General features: G+C 51.7%; 2 protein-coding genes across 2 annotated transcripts in view; both read right to left on the bottom strand.

Moving 5' to 3' along the window:
• Positions 1-8118, bottom strand: part of LOC139572232 (CUB and sushi domain-containing protein 3-like) — a 19945-nt gene extending 11827 nt beyond the window's left edge. The window contains exons 1-2 of the mRNA XM_071394884.1: positions 7956-8118; positions 783-899 (exon numbers count right to left, since the gene is read on the bottom strand). Coding sequence (XP_071250985.1) covers positions 783-899; positions 7956-8118 — 280 coding nt within the window. The remainder of the gene's footprint in view (positions 1-782; positions 900-7955) is intronic.
• Positions 1-20037, bottom strand: part of LOC139572868 (CUB and sushi domain-containing protein 3-like) — a 1528140-nt gene that overhangs the window by 1048749 nt on the left and 459354 nt on the right. The gene's annotated exons all lie outside the window — the stretch shown is intronic.

Genomic DNA, 20037 nt, shown 5'->3' with positions numbered 1-20037 from the left:
AGCCTAGTGGTTAGAGGAGGGAGGAAGGTAGCCTAGTGGTTAGAGGAGGGAGGAAGGTAGCCTAGTGGTTAGAGGAGGGAGGCAGGTAGCCTAGTGGTTAGAGGAGGGAGGCAGGTAGCCTAGTGGTTAGAGGGGGGAGGCAGGTAGCCTAGTGGTTAGAGGAGGGAGGCAGGGTAGCCTAGTGGTTAGAGGAGGGAGGAAGGTAGCCTAGTGGTTAGAGGAGGGGAGGCAGGTAGCCTAGTGGTTAGAGGAGGGAGGCAGGGTAGCCTAGTGGTTAGAGGAGGGAGGAAGGTAGCCTAGTGGTTAGAGGAGGGAGGCAGGTAGCCTAGTGGTTAGAGGGGGGAGGCAGGTAGCCTAGTGGTTAGAGGAGGGAGGCAGGGTAGCCTAGTGGTTAGAGGAGGGAGGAAGGTAGCCTAGTGGTTAGAGGAGGGGAGGCAGGTAGCCTAGTGGTTAGAGGAGGGGAGGCAGGTAGCCTAGTGGTTAGAGCAGGTACCCTCATGGTTAGAGCGTTGGGCCAGTAACGGAATGGTTGCTCGATCGAATCCCCGAGCTGACAAGTTAAAAATCTGTCGTTATGCCCCTGAACACGGCAGTTAACCTACTGTTCTTAGGCCGTCATTGTAAATAAGAATTTGTTGTTAAAACTGACTTGCCTAGTTAAATAAAAGTATGTTTTTATAGAGGCATACACATAACACAGTCACACTTGTCATAGTTCTGTAGGTCCATTTGTATAAAAAAAGGGCTTTGAGTAATGAACCGGATATTCTTTACTTTCCTACCTTTCCCATGTCCGACCTCCACCGTCCAGGTGCAGTTTAGAGAGTTAGGGTAGAGTTCTGGATATCCAGGAGACAGAATGATACCACCAGGTCCTCCCACGTCCCCACCACACGATGCTGGAGAATGACGAGAGACAATTATGCTAATAGACAATGCTAATGCTAGCCTGATGCTAATACACAATGCTAGTGCTAGCCTGATGCTAATACACAATGCTAATGCTAGCATGATGCTAATACACAATGCTAATGCTAGCCTGGTGTTAATACATTATGCTAATGCTAGCCTGATGCTAATACGCAATGCTAATGCTAGCATGACGCTAATATACAATGCTAATGCTAGCCTGATGCTAATACACGTTGCTAATGATAATACTAGTCAACTTAATGTTGTGATCCTCCTCACGCTCCACTATTGACATACATCATCTATAATATATGTAAATTAGCGAACACTTTTATCCCAATTTTTTTTTGTATGGTTGGTCAACAGGAATCAAACCCACTTTTGTATGGTTGGTCAACAGGAATCAAACCTACTTTTGTATGGCTTAGTCAACATGAATCAAACCCACTTTTGTATGGTTGGTCAACAGGAATCAAACCCACTTTTGTATGGTTGGTCAACAGGAATCAAACCCACTTTTGTATGGTTGGTCAACAGGAATCAAACCCACTTTTGTATGGCTGGTCAACAGGAATCAAACCTACTTTTGTCTGGTTGGTCAACAGGAATCAAACCCACAACCCTTGGTGTTGTAAGCAACATGCTCTTCAAAATGAGCTACACATTTTGCATGTCTTCCTAATTGCCTTCATCTACAGCTGAGCTCTTTATCTTACCACAGCAAAGTTAATGAGATACAGTCCCCTCTCAATGGCGACTGGGCCACGGTGTTAAATGTCAGAGCCTGTTGAAAGTTTATCCAGATTAATTAGCCCGTTGTTCACCAGCCACCAACTTTCTACTGGCTGTCATTGTATTGTTATCATTATAAAAGGTCATATGTTCTTTAAAAGGACAATACTTGGCAAATATGACAATTTAAAATATTATTTTTTTTAATATGTTTTTTTAGTTTTTTGTTCTTGTAAACCCGGCCCGGCTGCTAGCATTATGCAGACGCCCTCCAGAAACACATCATCTGGCAGGATAATATTTGAAGTTGAACTTGGTGGCTGGAGTACATGTTTTCTAAGTAATGAATGCCAATGAATGCCAGACAGTGTTTTTGGAGGATGATAATGATGCCTGGAGCTGTACAGCTGTAGTCACTACCCTAGAGGCCTCAGCTCTATCCCAAATGGTAAGTGCACTACCCCCTATGGGTCCTGGTCAAAAGTAGTGCACTATAGGTAAAGGAATAAGGGTGCCATTTGCCATACACGCCGAGTCTCTCCAGGCGAACGACACTGAAATCAAACCCTACCTCCCAAAATTATATCAAATATTTAATTCATGAGCCGAACTTACATAAAGTCATTAATAAGACATGAGCCTAGTGCTACTTGGCAAGGCTTGTGGGTTTGTGTCTGACACACCTGGACTCAGGCAGTAGGACTGTACTGGATGCCTTGATGTGAAGCTGTAGAGGGATGTTAGAGAGATTCCACTAGTACACTAGAATATGTCTCCACACTCAGTAGCAACATCTCTCCTACTGTCTCCATGTGTCCACCCTCAGTAACAACATCTCTCCTACTGTCTCCATGTGTCCACCCTCAGTAACAACATCTCCCCTACTGTCTCCATGTGTCCACCCTCAGTAACAACATCTACCCTACTGTCTCCATGTGTCCACCCTCAGTAACAACATCTCTCCTACTGTCTCCATGTGTCCACCCTCAGTAACAACATCTCCCCTACTGTCTCCATGTGTCCACCCTCAGTAACAACATCTACCCTTACCCTCTCTACACTCTCCACCCTCAGTAACAACATCTCTCCTACTGTCTCCATGTGTCCAGCCTCAGTAACAACATCTCCCCTACTGTCTCCATGTGTCCACCCTCAGTAACATCATCTCCCCTACTGTCTCCATGTGTCCACCCTCAGTAACAACATCTCCCCTACTGTCTCCATGTGTCCACCCTCAGTAACAACATCTCCCCTACTGTCTCCATGTGTCCACCCTCAGTAACAACATCTCCCCTACTGTCTCCATGTGGTCACCCTCAGTAACAACATCTCCCCTACTGTCTCCATGTGTCCACCCTCAGTAACAACATCTCCCCTACTGTCTCCATGTGGTCACCCTCAGTAACAACATCTCCCCTACTGTCTCCATGTGTTCACCCTCAGTAACAACATCTCCCCTACTGTCTCCATGTGTCCACCCTCAGTAACAACATCTCCCCTACTGTCTCCATGTGTCCACCCTCAGTAACAACATCTCCCCTACTGTCTCCATGTGTCCACCCTCAGTAACAACATCTACCTTTACCCTCTACACTCTCTAAGGGTTTAGGATGGTAGAATGATAGGATGGTAGGGGGTTAGGAGGTAGGATGGTAGGGTTTAGGGTGTAGGATGGTAGGGTGTTAAGAGGTAGAATGGTAAGGTTAGGAGGTAGGATGGTAGGGGGTTAGGAGGTAGGGTGGTAGGATTGGTAGGGGGTTAGGAGGTAGGATGGTAGGGGGTTAGGAGGTAGGATGGTAGGGGGTTAGGAGGTAGGATGGTAAGGGGCTTAGGAGGTAGGATGGTAAGGTTAGGAGGTAGGATGGTAAGGTTAGGAGGTAGGATGGTAAAGGGTTAGGAGGTAGGATGGTAAGGGGTTAGGAGGTAGGATGGTAGGGGATTAGGAGGTAGGATGGTAAGGGGTTAGGAGGTAGGATGGTAAAGGGGTTAGGAGGTAGGATGGTAGGATGGTAGGATGGTAGGGGGTTAGGAGGTAGGATGGTAAGGGGCAGGAGGTAGGATGGTAAGGGGTTTGGAGGTAGGATGGTAAGGGGCTTTAGGAGGTAGGATGGTAGGATGGTAAACCCTACCATCCTACCATCCTACACCCTAAACCCTACCATCCTACCTCCTAACCCCCTACCATCCTACCTCCTAACCATGTCTATTGTATTGTCCCAGTAGAGAGGTGAGTGACTGGAGGACTCTGTCTCTATATCATGTATTATTTGATGTAAAGTGTAGCGGGCCTTATAGATAATACAGTATCACACTACAGTACAGTATAGCATGTGTTAGTACATCAAGCCCTATGACTCTACCCCCTGCCAATCTCCTCCCACACTTTCTCTCTAGTACATCGTCCCTGTAACAGGTGTGGTGACTGGGACCATCTACCAAATACGCCACTGGAATATTTAAAAGTTCCTTGGTGTATTTCGGGACAACAAAAGTGATTGTTTATTTATTCAAGGACACAAGTATAGCATCAGCGGGAATACTGTTAGGATGTGACATTAAAATTGAATCCCTGTCCAGTAGGTGTTGGGTGAACCGTATAAATGTCCGTAAACCCTGCGCCCAGATCTGTATATGCAGCAGATTGGTTTGAATATGGTTGTCGTGCCAAGCTGGAGAGAAGGTTACGTGTTTGGCATTCAAAGGAACAAACACAGCAGAGAGGAGTTGGCTGGTGCACATCGAGATGGGACCAGGCTAGATTCATTGAGATGACACATCCAGATGGGACCCAGGCTAGATTCATTGAGATGACACATCCAGATGGGACCAGGCTAGTTTCATTGAGATGACACATCCAGATGGGACCCAGGCTAGATTCATTGAGATGACACATCCAGATGGGACCAGGCTAGTTTCATTGAGATGACACATCCAGATGGGACCAGGCTAGTTTCATTGAGATGACACATCCAGATGGGACCAGGCTAGTTTCATTGAGATGACACATCCAGATGGGACCAGGCTAGTTTCATTGAGATGACACATTCAGATGGGACCGGGCTAGATTCATTGAGATGACACATCCAGATGGGACCAGGCTAGTTTCATTGAGATGACACATCCAGATGGGACCGGGCTAGATTCATTGAGATGACACATCCAGATGGGACCAGGCTAGCTTCATTGAGATGACACATCCAGATGGGACCAGGCTAGCTTCATTGAGATGACACACTCAGATGGGACCAGGCTAGCTTCATTGAGATGACACACCCAGATGGGACCAGGCTAGCTTCATTGAGATGACACTTCCAGATGGGACCCAGGCTAGATTCATTGAGATGACACCTCCAGATGAGACCAGGCTAGCTTCATTGAGATGACACATGCAGATGGGACCAGGCTAGCTTCATTGAGATGACACACCCAGATGGGACCAGGCTAGCTTCATTGAGATGACACATCCAGATGAGACCAGGCTAGCTTCATTGAGATGACACATCCAGATGGGCCCAGGCTAGATTCATTGAGATGACACATCCAGATGAGATCGGGCTAGCTTCATTGAGATGACACATCCAGATGAGACCAGGCTAGCTTCATTGAGATGACACATCCAGATGAGACCAGGCTAGCTTCATTGAGATGACACATCCAGATGGGACCAGGCTAGCTTCATTGAGATGACACATCCAGATGGGACCAGGCTAGCTTCATTGAGATGACACTCCCAGATGGGACCAGGCTAGCTTCATTGAGATGACACATCCAGATGGGACCAGGCTAGCTTCATTGAGATGACACATCCAGATGGGACCAGGCTAGCTTCATTGAGATGACACTCCCAGATGGGACCAGGCTAGCTTCATTGAGATGACACATCCAGATAAGACCGGGCTAGCTTCATTGAGATGACACATCCAGATGAGACCAGGCTAGTTTAATTGAGATGACACATCCAGATGGGACCAGGCTAGTTTCATTGAGATGACACATCCAGATGGGACCCAGGCTAGCTTCATTGAGATGACACATCCAGATGGGACAAGGCTAGCTTCATTGAGATGACACATCCAGATGAGATCGGGCTAGCTTCATTGAGATGACACATCCAGATGGGACCAGGCTAGCTTCATTGAGATGACACATCCAGATGAGATCGGGCTAGCTTCATTGAGATGATACAATACAGACCACTGCTAGGGTGGTCTACCAGTTGAACTGCTGTGTACCAATACAGACCACTGCTAGGGTGGTCTACCAGTTGAGCTGCTGTGTACCAATACAGACCACTGCTAGGGTGGTCTACCAGTTGAGCTGCTGTGTACCAATACAGACCACTGCTAGGGTGGTCTACCAGTTGAACTGCTGTGTACCAATACAGACCACTGCTAGGGTGGTCTACCAGTTGAACAGCTGTGTACCAATACAGACCACTGCTAGGGTGGTCTACCATGTTGAACTGCTGTGTACCAATACAGACCACTGCTAGGGTGGTCTACCAGTTGAACTGCTGTGTACCAATACAGCCCACTGCTAGGGTGGTCTACCAGTTGAGCTGCTGTGTACCAATACAGCCCACTGCTAGGGTGGTCTACCAGTTGAACTGCTGTCTCTGGAACACAGCCCACTGCTAGGGTGGTCTACCAGTTGAACTGCTGTCTCTGGAACACAGCCCACTGCTAGGGTGGTCTACCAGTTGAACTGCTGTGTACCAATACAGCCCACTGCTATTTCAGCACACTCTCTTCTCTTTCTCTATCCTATACAATAAACACAAATATGTAAGAAGTGGGACGACAACAAAAAATATTATTTTCTCTTTAGTAATATACCATCACATGTGAAAAGGTACGAGTTAGTTGAACCGTGTGAATACCATTATATGAACCCTGTTCCCAGATCTGTCTGTTCTTCAGCTAACCATTCTGACAAAGTTGGCTAAAGCGGGAGTTGGCTAAAGCGGGAGTTGGCTAAAGCGGGAGTTGTCTAAAGCGGGAGTTGTCTAAAGCGGGAGTTGTCTAAAGCGGGAGTTGGCTAAAGCGGGAGTTGGCTAAAGCGGGAGTTGGCTAAAGCGGGAGTTGGTTCAAGCGGGAGTTGGCTAAAGCGGGAGTTGGCTAAAGCGGGAGTTGGCTAAAGCGGGAGTTGGCTAAAGCGGGAGTTGGCTAAAGCGGGAGTTGGCTCAAGCGGGAGTTGGTTCAAGCGGGAGTTGGCTAAAGCGGGAGTTGGCTAAAACGGGTGTTGGCTAACGCGGGAGTTGGCTAACGCGGGAGTTGGCTAACGCAGGAGTTGGCTAAAGCAGGAGTTGGCTAAAACGGGTGTTGGCTAAAGTGGGAGTTGGCTAAAGCGGGAGTTGGCTAAAGCGGGTGTTGGCTAAAGCGGGTGTTGGCTAAAGCGGGAGTTGGCTAAAGCGGGAGTTGGCTAAAGCGGGAGTTGGCTAAAACGGGTGTTGGCTAAAGTGAATACAGATTACACCAGTGTATCTTAAACTAGATTACACACGTTATGATCTAAACCCAGAGATTACACATATTATAATCTAAATCTTAGCATCATATGTGGGCAGTGGACAAGGCTATGCATAATTGATATGATAAATAAAGATTAATTATCTATTTAGTAACATACCATCACTTTAAATAACATAGCCCCTCACATCAATCTGGACCTTGAAGCCAGTTCCACTGTTTTTTATACGGGACTGATTTAGACCTGGGACACCAGGCGGGTGATTCCCCTCTAATCAGGGACTGATTTAGACCTGGGACACCAGGTGGATGAACCCCATCTAATCAGGGACTGATTTAGACCTGGGACACCAGGTGGATGAATCCCCTCTGATCAGGGACTGATTTAGACCTGGGACACCAGGTGGATGATTCCCCTGTGATCAGGGACTGATTTAGACCTGGGACACCAGGCGGGTGATTCCCCTCTAATCAGGGACTGACTTAGACCTGGGACACCAGGTGGGTGATTCCCCTCTAATCAGGGACTGATTTAGACCTGGGACACCAAGTGGGTGATTCCCCTATCATCAGGGACTGATTTAGACCTGGGACACCAGGTGGATGATTCCCCTCTAACCGGGGCCTGATTTAGACCTGGGACACCAGTTGGGTGATTCCCCTCTAACCGGGGCCTGATTTAGACCTGGGACACCAGGTGGATGATTCCCCTCTGATCAGGGCCTGATTTAGACCTGGGACACCAGGTGGGTGATATTAATGATTAGGTAGAACAGAAAAGCAGCAGTTGTCCGGACCTTGTAGGGTCAGATTGTAATCCCCCTGTTATAGAGGCTAACATACCATCACATGTGGGCAGAGAATGACTCCACCAGTGGGTCTTCTCACAGACCAGCGGTTCCTCATGACTGAGCCGGTATCCCTGGTCACACTGGAACGACACCTTGGACCCGATGGCCAGGTCATGGCCGTACCGCACGCCGTTCACCGGGATCCCAGGGTCCATGCATGATGATGTGTCCAACGTCACAACTGGTAGGAGCCAAGGTAAAAAAGAAATTATTATTTATACATTAAGGCCTGTCCAAGTTAACGTGTTATTAACGTGTAAACTTTAGCAAAACAAAAATGTCACCGTACATTGTTTTTTTGTTTTTTTAGGGGGCGCAGTTAATCGCATCTCCATTTTTTTTCACCCAAATGGTATCTGTTTCCTCACGGACCGTTTTGAGCACAACACACAACGTGCTCTTAGCTCTGCTGTGCTCTGGGTATCAGCTCAGTTGGCAGTTTTAAGGAAAACTTACAGAAAGTTCAACTATAAACACATTCCCAGGCGTTTCTTTAGATTACAGCAAAAAAAATAACATAATTTGCACAGAAGTAGCTAGCTATTTATGCTAATATTAGCTAGCTAGCTAACTGACTAACCAAATGAGAATGTTTAGATTGCCAACTCTAGTTTCCCACATTGATTTTAATCAGAACAGAACTTTCATTCCATTTAGTTATTGTCTTTGTTGTAGTTCTCAGGTCAATCACCTCATATACCTAACCCACCCCAATCACCCCACACACCTCATATACCCAACCCACCCCAATCACCTCATATACCCAACCCACCCCAATCACCTCATATACCCAACCCACCCCAATCACCTCATATACCCAACCCACCCCAATCACCTCATATACCCAACCCACCCCCCTCACCTCATATACCCAACACACCCCCCTCACCTCATATACCCAACCCACCCCCCTCACCTCATATACCCAACCCACCCCCCTCACCTCATATACCCAACCCACCCCAATCACCGCATATACCCAACCCACCCCAATCACCTCATATACCCAACCCACCCCCCTCACCTCATATACCCAACACACCCCCCTCACCTCATATACCCAACCCACCCCCCTCACCTCATATACCCAACCCACCCCCCTCACCTCATATACCCAACCCACCCCAATCACCTCATATACCCAACCCACCCCCCTCACCTCATATACCCAACACACCCCAATCACCTCATATACCCAACCCACCCCCCTCACCTCATATACCCAACCCACCCCCCTCACCTCATATACCCAACCCACCCCAATCACCTCATATACCCAACCCACCCCCCTCACCTCATATACCCAACACACACCCCTCACCTCATATACCCAACACACCCCCCTCACCTCATATACCCAACACACCCCCCTCACCTCATATACCCAACCCACCCCCCTCACCTCATATACCCAACCCACCCCAATCACCTCATATACCCAACCCACCCCCCTCACCTCATATACCCAACACACCCCAATCACCTCATATACCCAACCCACCCCCCTCACCTCATATACCCAACCCACCCCCCTCACCTCATATACCCAACCCACCCCAATCACCTCATATACCCAACCCACCCCCCTCACCTCATATACCCAACACACCCCCCTCACCTCATATACCCAACCCACCCCAATCACCTCATATACCCAACCCACCCCCCTCACCTCATATACCCAACACACCCCAATCACCTCATATACCCAACCCACCCCCCTCACCTCATATACCCAACCCACCCCCCTCACCTCATATACCCAACCCACCCCAATCACCTCATATACCCAACCCACCCCCCTCACCTCATATACCCAACACACACCCCTCACCTCATATACCCAACACACCCCCCTCACCTCATATACCCAACACACCCCCCTCACCTCATATACCCAACCCACCCCCCTCACCTCATATACCCAACCCACCCCAATCACCTCATATACCCAACCCACCCCCCTCACCTCATATACCCAACACACCCCCCTCACCTCATATACCCAACCCACCCCCCTCACCTCATATACCCAACCCACCCCCCTCACCTCATATACCCAACCCACCCCAATCACCGCATATACCCAACCCACCCCAATCACCTCATATACCCAACCCACCCCCCTCACCTCATATACCCAACACACCCCCCTCACCTCATATACCCAACCCACCCCCCTCACCTCATATACCCAACCCACCCCCCTCACCTCATATACCCAACCCACCCCAATCACCTCATATACCCAACCCACCCCCCTCACCTCATATACCCAACACACCCCAATCACCTCATATACCCAACCCACCCCCCTCACCTCATATACCCAACCCACCCCCCTCACCTCATATACCCAACCCACCCCAATCACCTCATATACCCAACCCACCCCCCTCACCTCATATACCCAACACACACCCCTCACCTCATATACCCAACACACCCCCCTCACCTCATATACCCAACACACCCCCCTCACCTCATATACCCAACCCACCCCCCTCACCTCATATACCCAACCCACCCCAATCACCTCATATACCCAACCCACCCCCCTCACCTCATATACCCAACACACCCCAATCACCTCATATACCCAACCCACCCCCCTCACCTCATATACCCAACCCACCCCCCTCACCTCATATACCCAACCCACCCCAATCACCTCATATACCCAACCCACCCCCCTCACCTCATATACCCAACACACCCCCCTCACCTCATATACCCAACCCACCCCAATCACCTCATATACCCAACCCACCCCCCTCACCTCATATACCCAACACACCCCAATCACCTCATATACCCAACCCACCCCCCTCACCTCATATACCCAACCCACCCCCCTCACCTCATATACCCAACCCACCCCAATCACCTCATATACCCAACCCACCCCCCTCACCTCATATACCCAACACACACCCCTCACCTCATATACCCAACACACCCCCCTCACCTCATATACCCAACACACCCCCCTCACCTCATATACCCAACCCACCCCCCTCACCTCATATACCCAACCCACCCCAATCACCTCATATACCCAACCCACCCCCCTCACCTCATATACCCAACACACCCCAATCACCTCATATACCCAACCCACCCCCCTCACCTCATATACCCAACCCACCCCCCTCACCTCATATACCCAACCCTCCCCAATCACCTCATATACCCAACCCACCCCCCTCACCTCATATACCCAACCCACCCCCCTCACCTCATATACCCAACCCACCCCCCTCACCTCATATACCCAACCCACCCCCCTCACCTCATATACCCAACCCACCCCCCTCACCTCATATACCCAACCCACCCCCCTCACCTCATATACCCAACCCACCCCCTCACCTCATATACCCAACCCACCCCCCTCACCTCATATACCCAACCCACCCCCCTCACCTCATATACCCAACACACCCCAATCACCTCATATACCCAACACACCCCAATCACCTCATATACCCAACACACCCCAATCACCTCATATACCCAACACACCCCAATCACCTCATATACCCAACCCACCCCAATCACCTCATATACCCAACCCACCCCAATCACCTCATATACCCAACCCACCCCCCTCACCTCATATACCCAACCCACCCCCCTCACCTCATATACCCAACCCACCCCCCTCACCTCATATACCCAACCCACCCCCCTCACCTCATATACCCAACCCACCCCCCTCACCTCATATACCCAACCCACCCCCCTCACCTCATATACCCAACCCACCCCCTTCACCTCATATACCCAACCCACCCCAATCACCTCATATACCCAACACACCCCAATCACCTCATATACCCAACACACCCCAATCACCTCATATACCCAACACACCCCAATCACCTCATATACCCAACCCACCCCAATCACCTCATATACCCAACCCACCCCAATCACCTCATATACCCAACCCACCCCAATCACCTCATATACCCAACCCACCTCCCTCACCTCATATACCCAACCCACCCCAATCACCTCATATACCCAACACACCCCAATCACCTCATATACCCAACACACCCCAATCACCTCATATACCCAACACACCCCAATCACCTCATATACCCAACACACCCCAATCACCTCATATACCCAACACACCCCAATCACCTCATATACCCAACCCACCCCAATCACCTCATATACCCAACCCACCCCAATCACCTCATATACCCAACCCACCCCCCTCACCTCATATACCCAACCCACCCCCCTCACCTCATATACCCAACCAACCCCCCTCACCTCATATACCCAACCCACCCCCCTCACCTCATATACCCAACCCCCCCCCCTCACCTCATATACCCAACCCACCCCCCTCACCTCATATACCCAACCCACCCCCCTCACCTCATATACCCAACCCACCCCCCTCACCTCATATACCCAACCCACCCCCCTCACCTCATATACCCAACCCACCCCAATCACCTCATATACCCAACCCACCCCAATCACCTCATATACCCAACCCACCCCAATCACCTCATATACCCAACCCACCCCAATCACCTCATATACCCAACCCACCCCAATCACCTCATATACCCAACCCACCCCCCTCACCTCATATACCCAACCCACCCCAATCACCTCATATACCCAACACACCCCAATCACCTCATATACCCAACACACCCCAATCACCTCATATACCCAACACACCCCAATCACCTCATATACCCAACACACCCCAATCACCTCATATACCCAACACACCCCAATCACCTCATATACCCAACCCACCCCAATCACCTCATATACCCAACCCACCCCAATCACCTCATATACCCAACCCACCCCCCTCACCTCATATACCCAACCCACCCCCCTCACCTCATATACCCAACCCACCCCCCTCACCTCATATACCCAACCCACCCCCCTCACCTCATATACCCAACCCACCCCCCTCACCTCATATACCCAACCCCCCCCCTCACCTCATATACCCAACCCACCCCCCTCACCTCATATACCCAACCCACCCCCCTCACCTCATATACCCAACCCACCCCCCTCACCTCATATACCCAACCCACCCCCCTCACCTCATATACCCAACCCACCCCAATCACCTCATATACCCAACCCACCCCAATCACCTCATATACCCAACCCACCCCAATCACCTCATATACCCAACCCACCCCAATCACCTCATATACCCAACCCACCCCAATCACCTCATATACCCAACCCACCCCCCTCACCTCATATACCCAACCCACCCCAATCACCTCATATACCCAACACACCCCAATCACCTCATATACCCAACACACCCCAATCACCTCATATACCCAACACACCCCAATCACCTCATATACCCAACACACCCCAATCACCTCATATACCCAACACACCCCAATCACCTCATATACCCAACCCACCCCAATCACCTCATATACCCAACCCACCCCAATCACCTCATATACCCAACCCACCCCCCTCACCTCATATACCCAACCCACCCCCCTCACCTCATATACCCAACCCACCCCCCTCACCTCATATACCCAACCCACCCCCCTCACCTCATATACCCAACCCACCCCCCTCACCTCATATACCCAACCCACCCCCCTCACCTCATATACCCAACCCACCCCCCTCACCTCATATACCCAACCCACCCCCCTCACCTCATATACCCAACACACCCCAATCACCTCATATACCCAACCCACCCCCCTCACCTCATATACCCAACCCACCCCCCTCACCTCATATACCCAACCCACCCCCCTCACCTCATATACCCAACCCACCCCCCTCACCTCATATACCCAACCCACCCCCCTCACCTCATATACCCAACCCACCCCCCTCACCTCATATACCCAACCCACCCCCCTCACCTCATATACCCAACCCACCCCCCTCACCTCATATACCCAACACCCCCCTCACCTCATATACCCAACCCACCCCTCACCTCATATACCCAACCCACCCCTCACCTCATATACCCAACCCACCCCCCTCACCTCATATACCCAACCCACCCCCCTCACCTCATATACCCAACCCACCCCCCTCACCTCATATACCCAACACCCCCCTCACCTCATATACCCAACCCACCCCCCTCACCTCATATACCCAACCCACCCCCCTCACCTCATATACCCAACCCACCCCCCTCACCTCATATACCCAACCCACCCCCCTCACCTCATATACCCAACCCACCCCCCTCACCTCATATACCCAACCCACCCCCCTCACCTCATATACCCAACCCACCCCCCTCACCTCATATACCCAACCCACCCCCCTCACCTCATATACCCAACCCACCCCCCTCACCTCATATACCCAACACCCCCCTCACCTCATATACCCAACCCACCCCCCTCACCTCATATACCCAACCCACCCCCCTCACCTCATATACCCAACCCACCCCCCTCACCTCATATACCCAACCCACCACAATCACCTCATATACCCAACCCACCCCCCTCACCTCATATACCCAACACACACCCCTCACCTCATATACCCAACACACCCCCCTCACCTCATATACCCAACACACCCCCCTCACCTCATATACCCAACCCACCCCCCTCACCTCATATACCCAACCCACCCCAATCACCTCATATACCCAACCCACCCCCCTCACCTCATATACCCAACACACCCCAATCACCTCATATACCCAACCCACCCCCCTCACCTCATATACCCAACCCACCCCCCTCACCTCATATACCCAACCCACCCCAATCACCTCATATACCCAACCCACCCCCCTCACCTCATATACCCAACACACCCCCCTCACCTCATATACCCAACCCACCCCAATCACCTCATATACCCAACCCACCCCCCTCACCTCATATACCCAACACACCCCAATCACCTCATATACCCAACCCACCCCCCTCACCTCATATACCCAACCCACCCCCCTCACCTCATATACCCAACCCACCCCCCTCACCTCATATACCCAACCCACCCCCCTCACCTCATATACCCAACACACCCCCCTCACCTCATATACCCAACACACCCCCCTCACCTCATATACCCAACCCACCCCCCTCACCTCATATACCCAACCCACCCCAATCACCTCATATACCCAACCCACCCCCCTCACCTCATATACCCAACACACCCCAATCACCTCATATACCCAACCCACCCCCCTCACCTCATATACCCAACCCACCCCCCTCACCTCATATACCCAACCCACCCCAATCACCTCATATACCCAACCCACCCCCCTCACCTCATATACCCAACCCACCCCCCTCACCTCAATTACCCAACCCACCCCCATCACCTCATATACCCAACCCACCCCAATCACCTCATATACCCAACCCACCCCCCTCACCTCATATACCCAACCCACCCCCCTCACCTCATATACCCAACCCACCCCCCTCACCTCATATACCCAACCCACCCCCCTCACCTCATATACCCAACCCACCCCCCTCACCTCATATACCCAACCCACCCCCCTCACCTCATATACCCAACCCACCCCCCTCACCTCATATACCCAACCCACCCCCTCACCTCATATACCCAACCCACCCCCCTCACCTCATATACCCAACCCACCCCCCTCACCTCATATACCCAACCCACCCCAATCACCTCATATACCCAACACACCCCAATCACCTCATATACCCAACACACCCCAATCACCTCATATACCCAACACACCCCAATCACCTCATATACCCAACCCACCCCAATCACCTCATATACCCAACCCACCCCAATCACCTCATATACCCAACCCACCCCCCTCACCTCATATACCCAACCCACCCCCCTCACCTCATATACCCAACCCACCCCCCTCACCTCATATACCCAACCCACCCCCTCACCTCATATACCCAACCCACCCCCCTCACCTCATATACCCAACCCACCCCCCTCACCTCATATACCCAACCCACCCCCTTCACCTCATATACCCAACCCACCCCAATCACCTCATATACCCAACACACCCCAATCACCTCATATACCCAACACACCCCAATCACCTCATATACCCAACACACCCCAATCACCTCATATACCCAACCCACCCCAATCACCTCATATACCCAACCCAATCACCTCATATACCCAACCCACCCCAATCACCTCATATACCCAACCCACCTCCCTCACCTCATATACCCAACCCACCCCAATCACCTCATATACCCAACACACCCCAATCACCTCATATACCCAACACACCCCAATCACCTCATATACCCAACACACCCCAATCACCTCATATACCCAACACACCCCAATCAACTCATATACCCAACACACCCCAATCACCTCATATACCCAACCCACCCCAATCACCTCATATACCCAACCCACCCCAATCACCTCATATACCCAACCCACCCCCCTCACCTCATATACCCAACCCACCCCCCTCACCTCATATACCCAACCCACCCCCCTCACCTCATATACCCAACCCACCCCCCTCACCTCATATACCCAACCCACCCCCCTCACCTCATATACCCAACCCCCCCCCTCACCTCATATACCCAACCCACCCCCCTCACCTCATATACCCAACCCACCCCCCTCACCTCATATACCCAACCCACCCCCCTCACCTCATATACCCAACCCACCCCCCTCACCTCATATACCCAACCCACCCCAATCACCTCATATACCCAACCCACCCCAATCACCTCATATACCCAACCCACCCCAATCACCTCATATACCCAACCCACCCCCCTCACCTCATATACCCAACCCACCCCAATCACCTCATATACCCAACACACCCCAATCACCTCATATACCCAACACACCCCAATCACCTCATATACCCAACACACCCCAATCACCTCATATACCCAACACACCCCAATCACCTCATATACCCAACACACCCCAATCACCTCATATACCCAACCCACCCCAATCACCTCATATACCCAACCCACCCCAATCACCTCATATACCCAACCCACCCCCCTCACCTCATATACCCAACCCACCCCCCTCACCTCATATACCCAACCCACCCCCCTCACCTCATATACCCAACCCACCCCCCTCACCTCATATACCCAACCCACCCCCCTCACCTCATATACCCAACCCACCCCCCTCACCTCATATACCCAACCCACCCCCCTCACCTCATATACCCAACACACCCCAATCACCTCATATACCCAACCCACCCCCCTCACCTCATATACCCAACCCACCCCCCTCACCTCATATACCCAACACACCCCAATCACCTCATATACCCAACCCACCCCCCTCACCTCATATACCCAACCCACCCCCCTCACCTCATATACCCAACCCTCCCCAATCACCTCATATACCCAACCCACCCCCCTCACCTCATATACCCAACCCACCCCCCTCACCTCATATACCCAACCCACCCCCCTCACCTCATATACCCAACCCACCCCCCTCACCTCATATACCCAACCCACCCCCCTCACCTCATATACCCAACCCACCCCCCTCACCTCATATACCCAACCCACCCCCCTCACCTCATATACCCAACCCACCCCCTCACCTCATATACCCAACCCACCCCCCTCACCTCATATACCCAACCCACCCCCCTCACCTCATATACCCAACACACCCCAATCACCTCATATACCCAACACACCCCAATCACCTCATATACCCAACACACCCCAATCACCTCATATACCCAACACACCCCAATCACCTCATATACCCAACCCACCCCAATCACCTCATATACCCAACCCACCCCAATCACCTCATATACCCAACCCACCCCCCTCACCTCATATACCCAACCCACCCCCCTCACCTCATATACCCAACCCACCCCCCTCACCTCATATACCCAACCCACCCCCCTCACCTCATATACCCAACCCACCCCCCTCACCTCATATACCCAACCCACCCCCCTCACCTCATATACCCAACCCACCCCCCTCACCTCATATACCCAACCCACCCCCCTCACCTCATATACCCAACCCACCCCCCTCACCTCATATACCCAACCCACCCCCTTCACCTCATATACCCAACCCACCCCAATCACCTCATATACCCAACACACCCCAATCACCTCATATACCCAACACACCCCAATCACCTCATATACCCAACACACCCCAATCACCTCATATACCCAACCCACCCCAATCACCTCATATACCCAACCCACCCCAATCACCTCATATACCCAACCCACCCCAATCACCTCATATACCCAACCCACCTCCCTCACCTCATATACCCAACCCACCCCAATCACCTCATATACCCAACACACCCCAATCACCTCATATACCCAACACACCCCAATCACCTCATATACCCAACACACCCCAATCACCTCATATACCCAACACACCCCAATCACCTCATATACCCAACACACCCCAATCACCTCATATACCCAACCCACCCCAATCACCTCATATACCCAACCCACCCCAATCACCTCATATACCCAACCCACCCCCCTCACCTCATATACCCAACCCACCCCCCTCACCTCATATACCCAACCCACCCCCCTCACCTCATATACCCAACCCACCCCCCTCACCTCATATACCCAACCCCCCCCCCTCACCTCATATACCCAACCCACCCCCCTCACCTCATATACCCAACCCACCCCCCTCACCTCATATACCCAACCCACCCCCCTCACCTCATATACCCAACCCACCCCCCTCACCTCATATACCCAACCCACCCCAATCACCTCATATACCCAACCCACCCCAATCACCTCATATACCCAACCCACCCCAATCACCTCATATACCCAACCCACCCCAATCACCTCATATACCCAACCCACCCCAATCACCTCATATACCCAACCCACCCCCCTCACCTCATATACCCAACCCACCCCAATCACCTCATATACCCAACACACCCCAATCACCTCATATACCCAACACACCCCAATCACCTCATATACCCAACACACCCCAATCACCTCATATACCCAACACACCCCAATCACCTCATATACCCAACACACCCCAATCACCTCATATACCCAACCCACCCCAATCACCTCATATACCCAACCCACCCCAATCACCTCATATACCCAACCCACCCCCCTCACCTCATATACCCAACCCACCCCCCTCACCTCATATACCCAACCCACCCCCCTCACCTCATATACCCAACCCACCCCCCTCACCTCATATACCCAACCCACCCCCCTCACCTCATATACCCAACCCCCCCCCCTCACCTCATATACCCAACCCACCCCCCTCACCTCATATACCCAACCCACCCCCCTCACCTCATATACCCAACCCACCCCCCTCACCTCATATACCCAACCCACCCCCCTCACCTCATATACCCAACCCACCCCAATCACCTCATATACCCAACCCACCCCAATCACCTCATATACCCAACCCACCCCAATCACCTCATATACCCAACCCACCCCAATCACCTCATATACCCAACCCACCCCAATCACCTCATATACCCAACCCACCCCCCTCACCTCATATACCCAACCCACCCCAATCACCTCATATACCCAACACACCCCAATCACCTCATATACCCAACACACCCCAATCACCTCATATACCCAACACACCCCAATCACCTCATATACCCAACACACCCCAATCACCTCATATACCCAACACACCCCAATCACCTCATATACCCAACCCACCCCAATCACCTCATATACCCAACCCACCCCAATCACCTCATATACCCAACCCACCCCCCTCACCTCATATACCCAACCCACCCCCCTCACCTCATATACCCAACCCACCCCCCTCACCTCATATACCCAACCCACCCCCCTCACCTCATATACCCAACCCACCCCCCTCACCTCATATACCCAACCCACCCCCCTCACCTCATATACCCAACCCACCCCCCTCACCTCATATACCCAACCCACCCCCCTCACCTCATATACCCAACACACCCCAATCACCTCATATACCCAACCCACCCCCCTCACC

This window comes from Salvelinus alpinus, chromosome 4 (genome assembly GCF_045679555.1).
Source record: "Salvelinus alpinus chromosome 4, SLU_Salpinus.1, whole genome shotgun sequence".
Taxonomy (NCBI): domain Eukaryota; kingdom Metazoa; phylum Chordata; class Actinopteri; order Salmoniformes; family Salmonidae; genus Salvelinus; species Salvelinus alpinus.
This window is presented reverse-complemented; position numbering and strand designations above follow the sequence as displayed.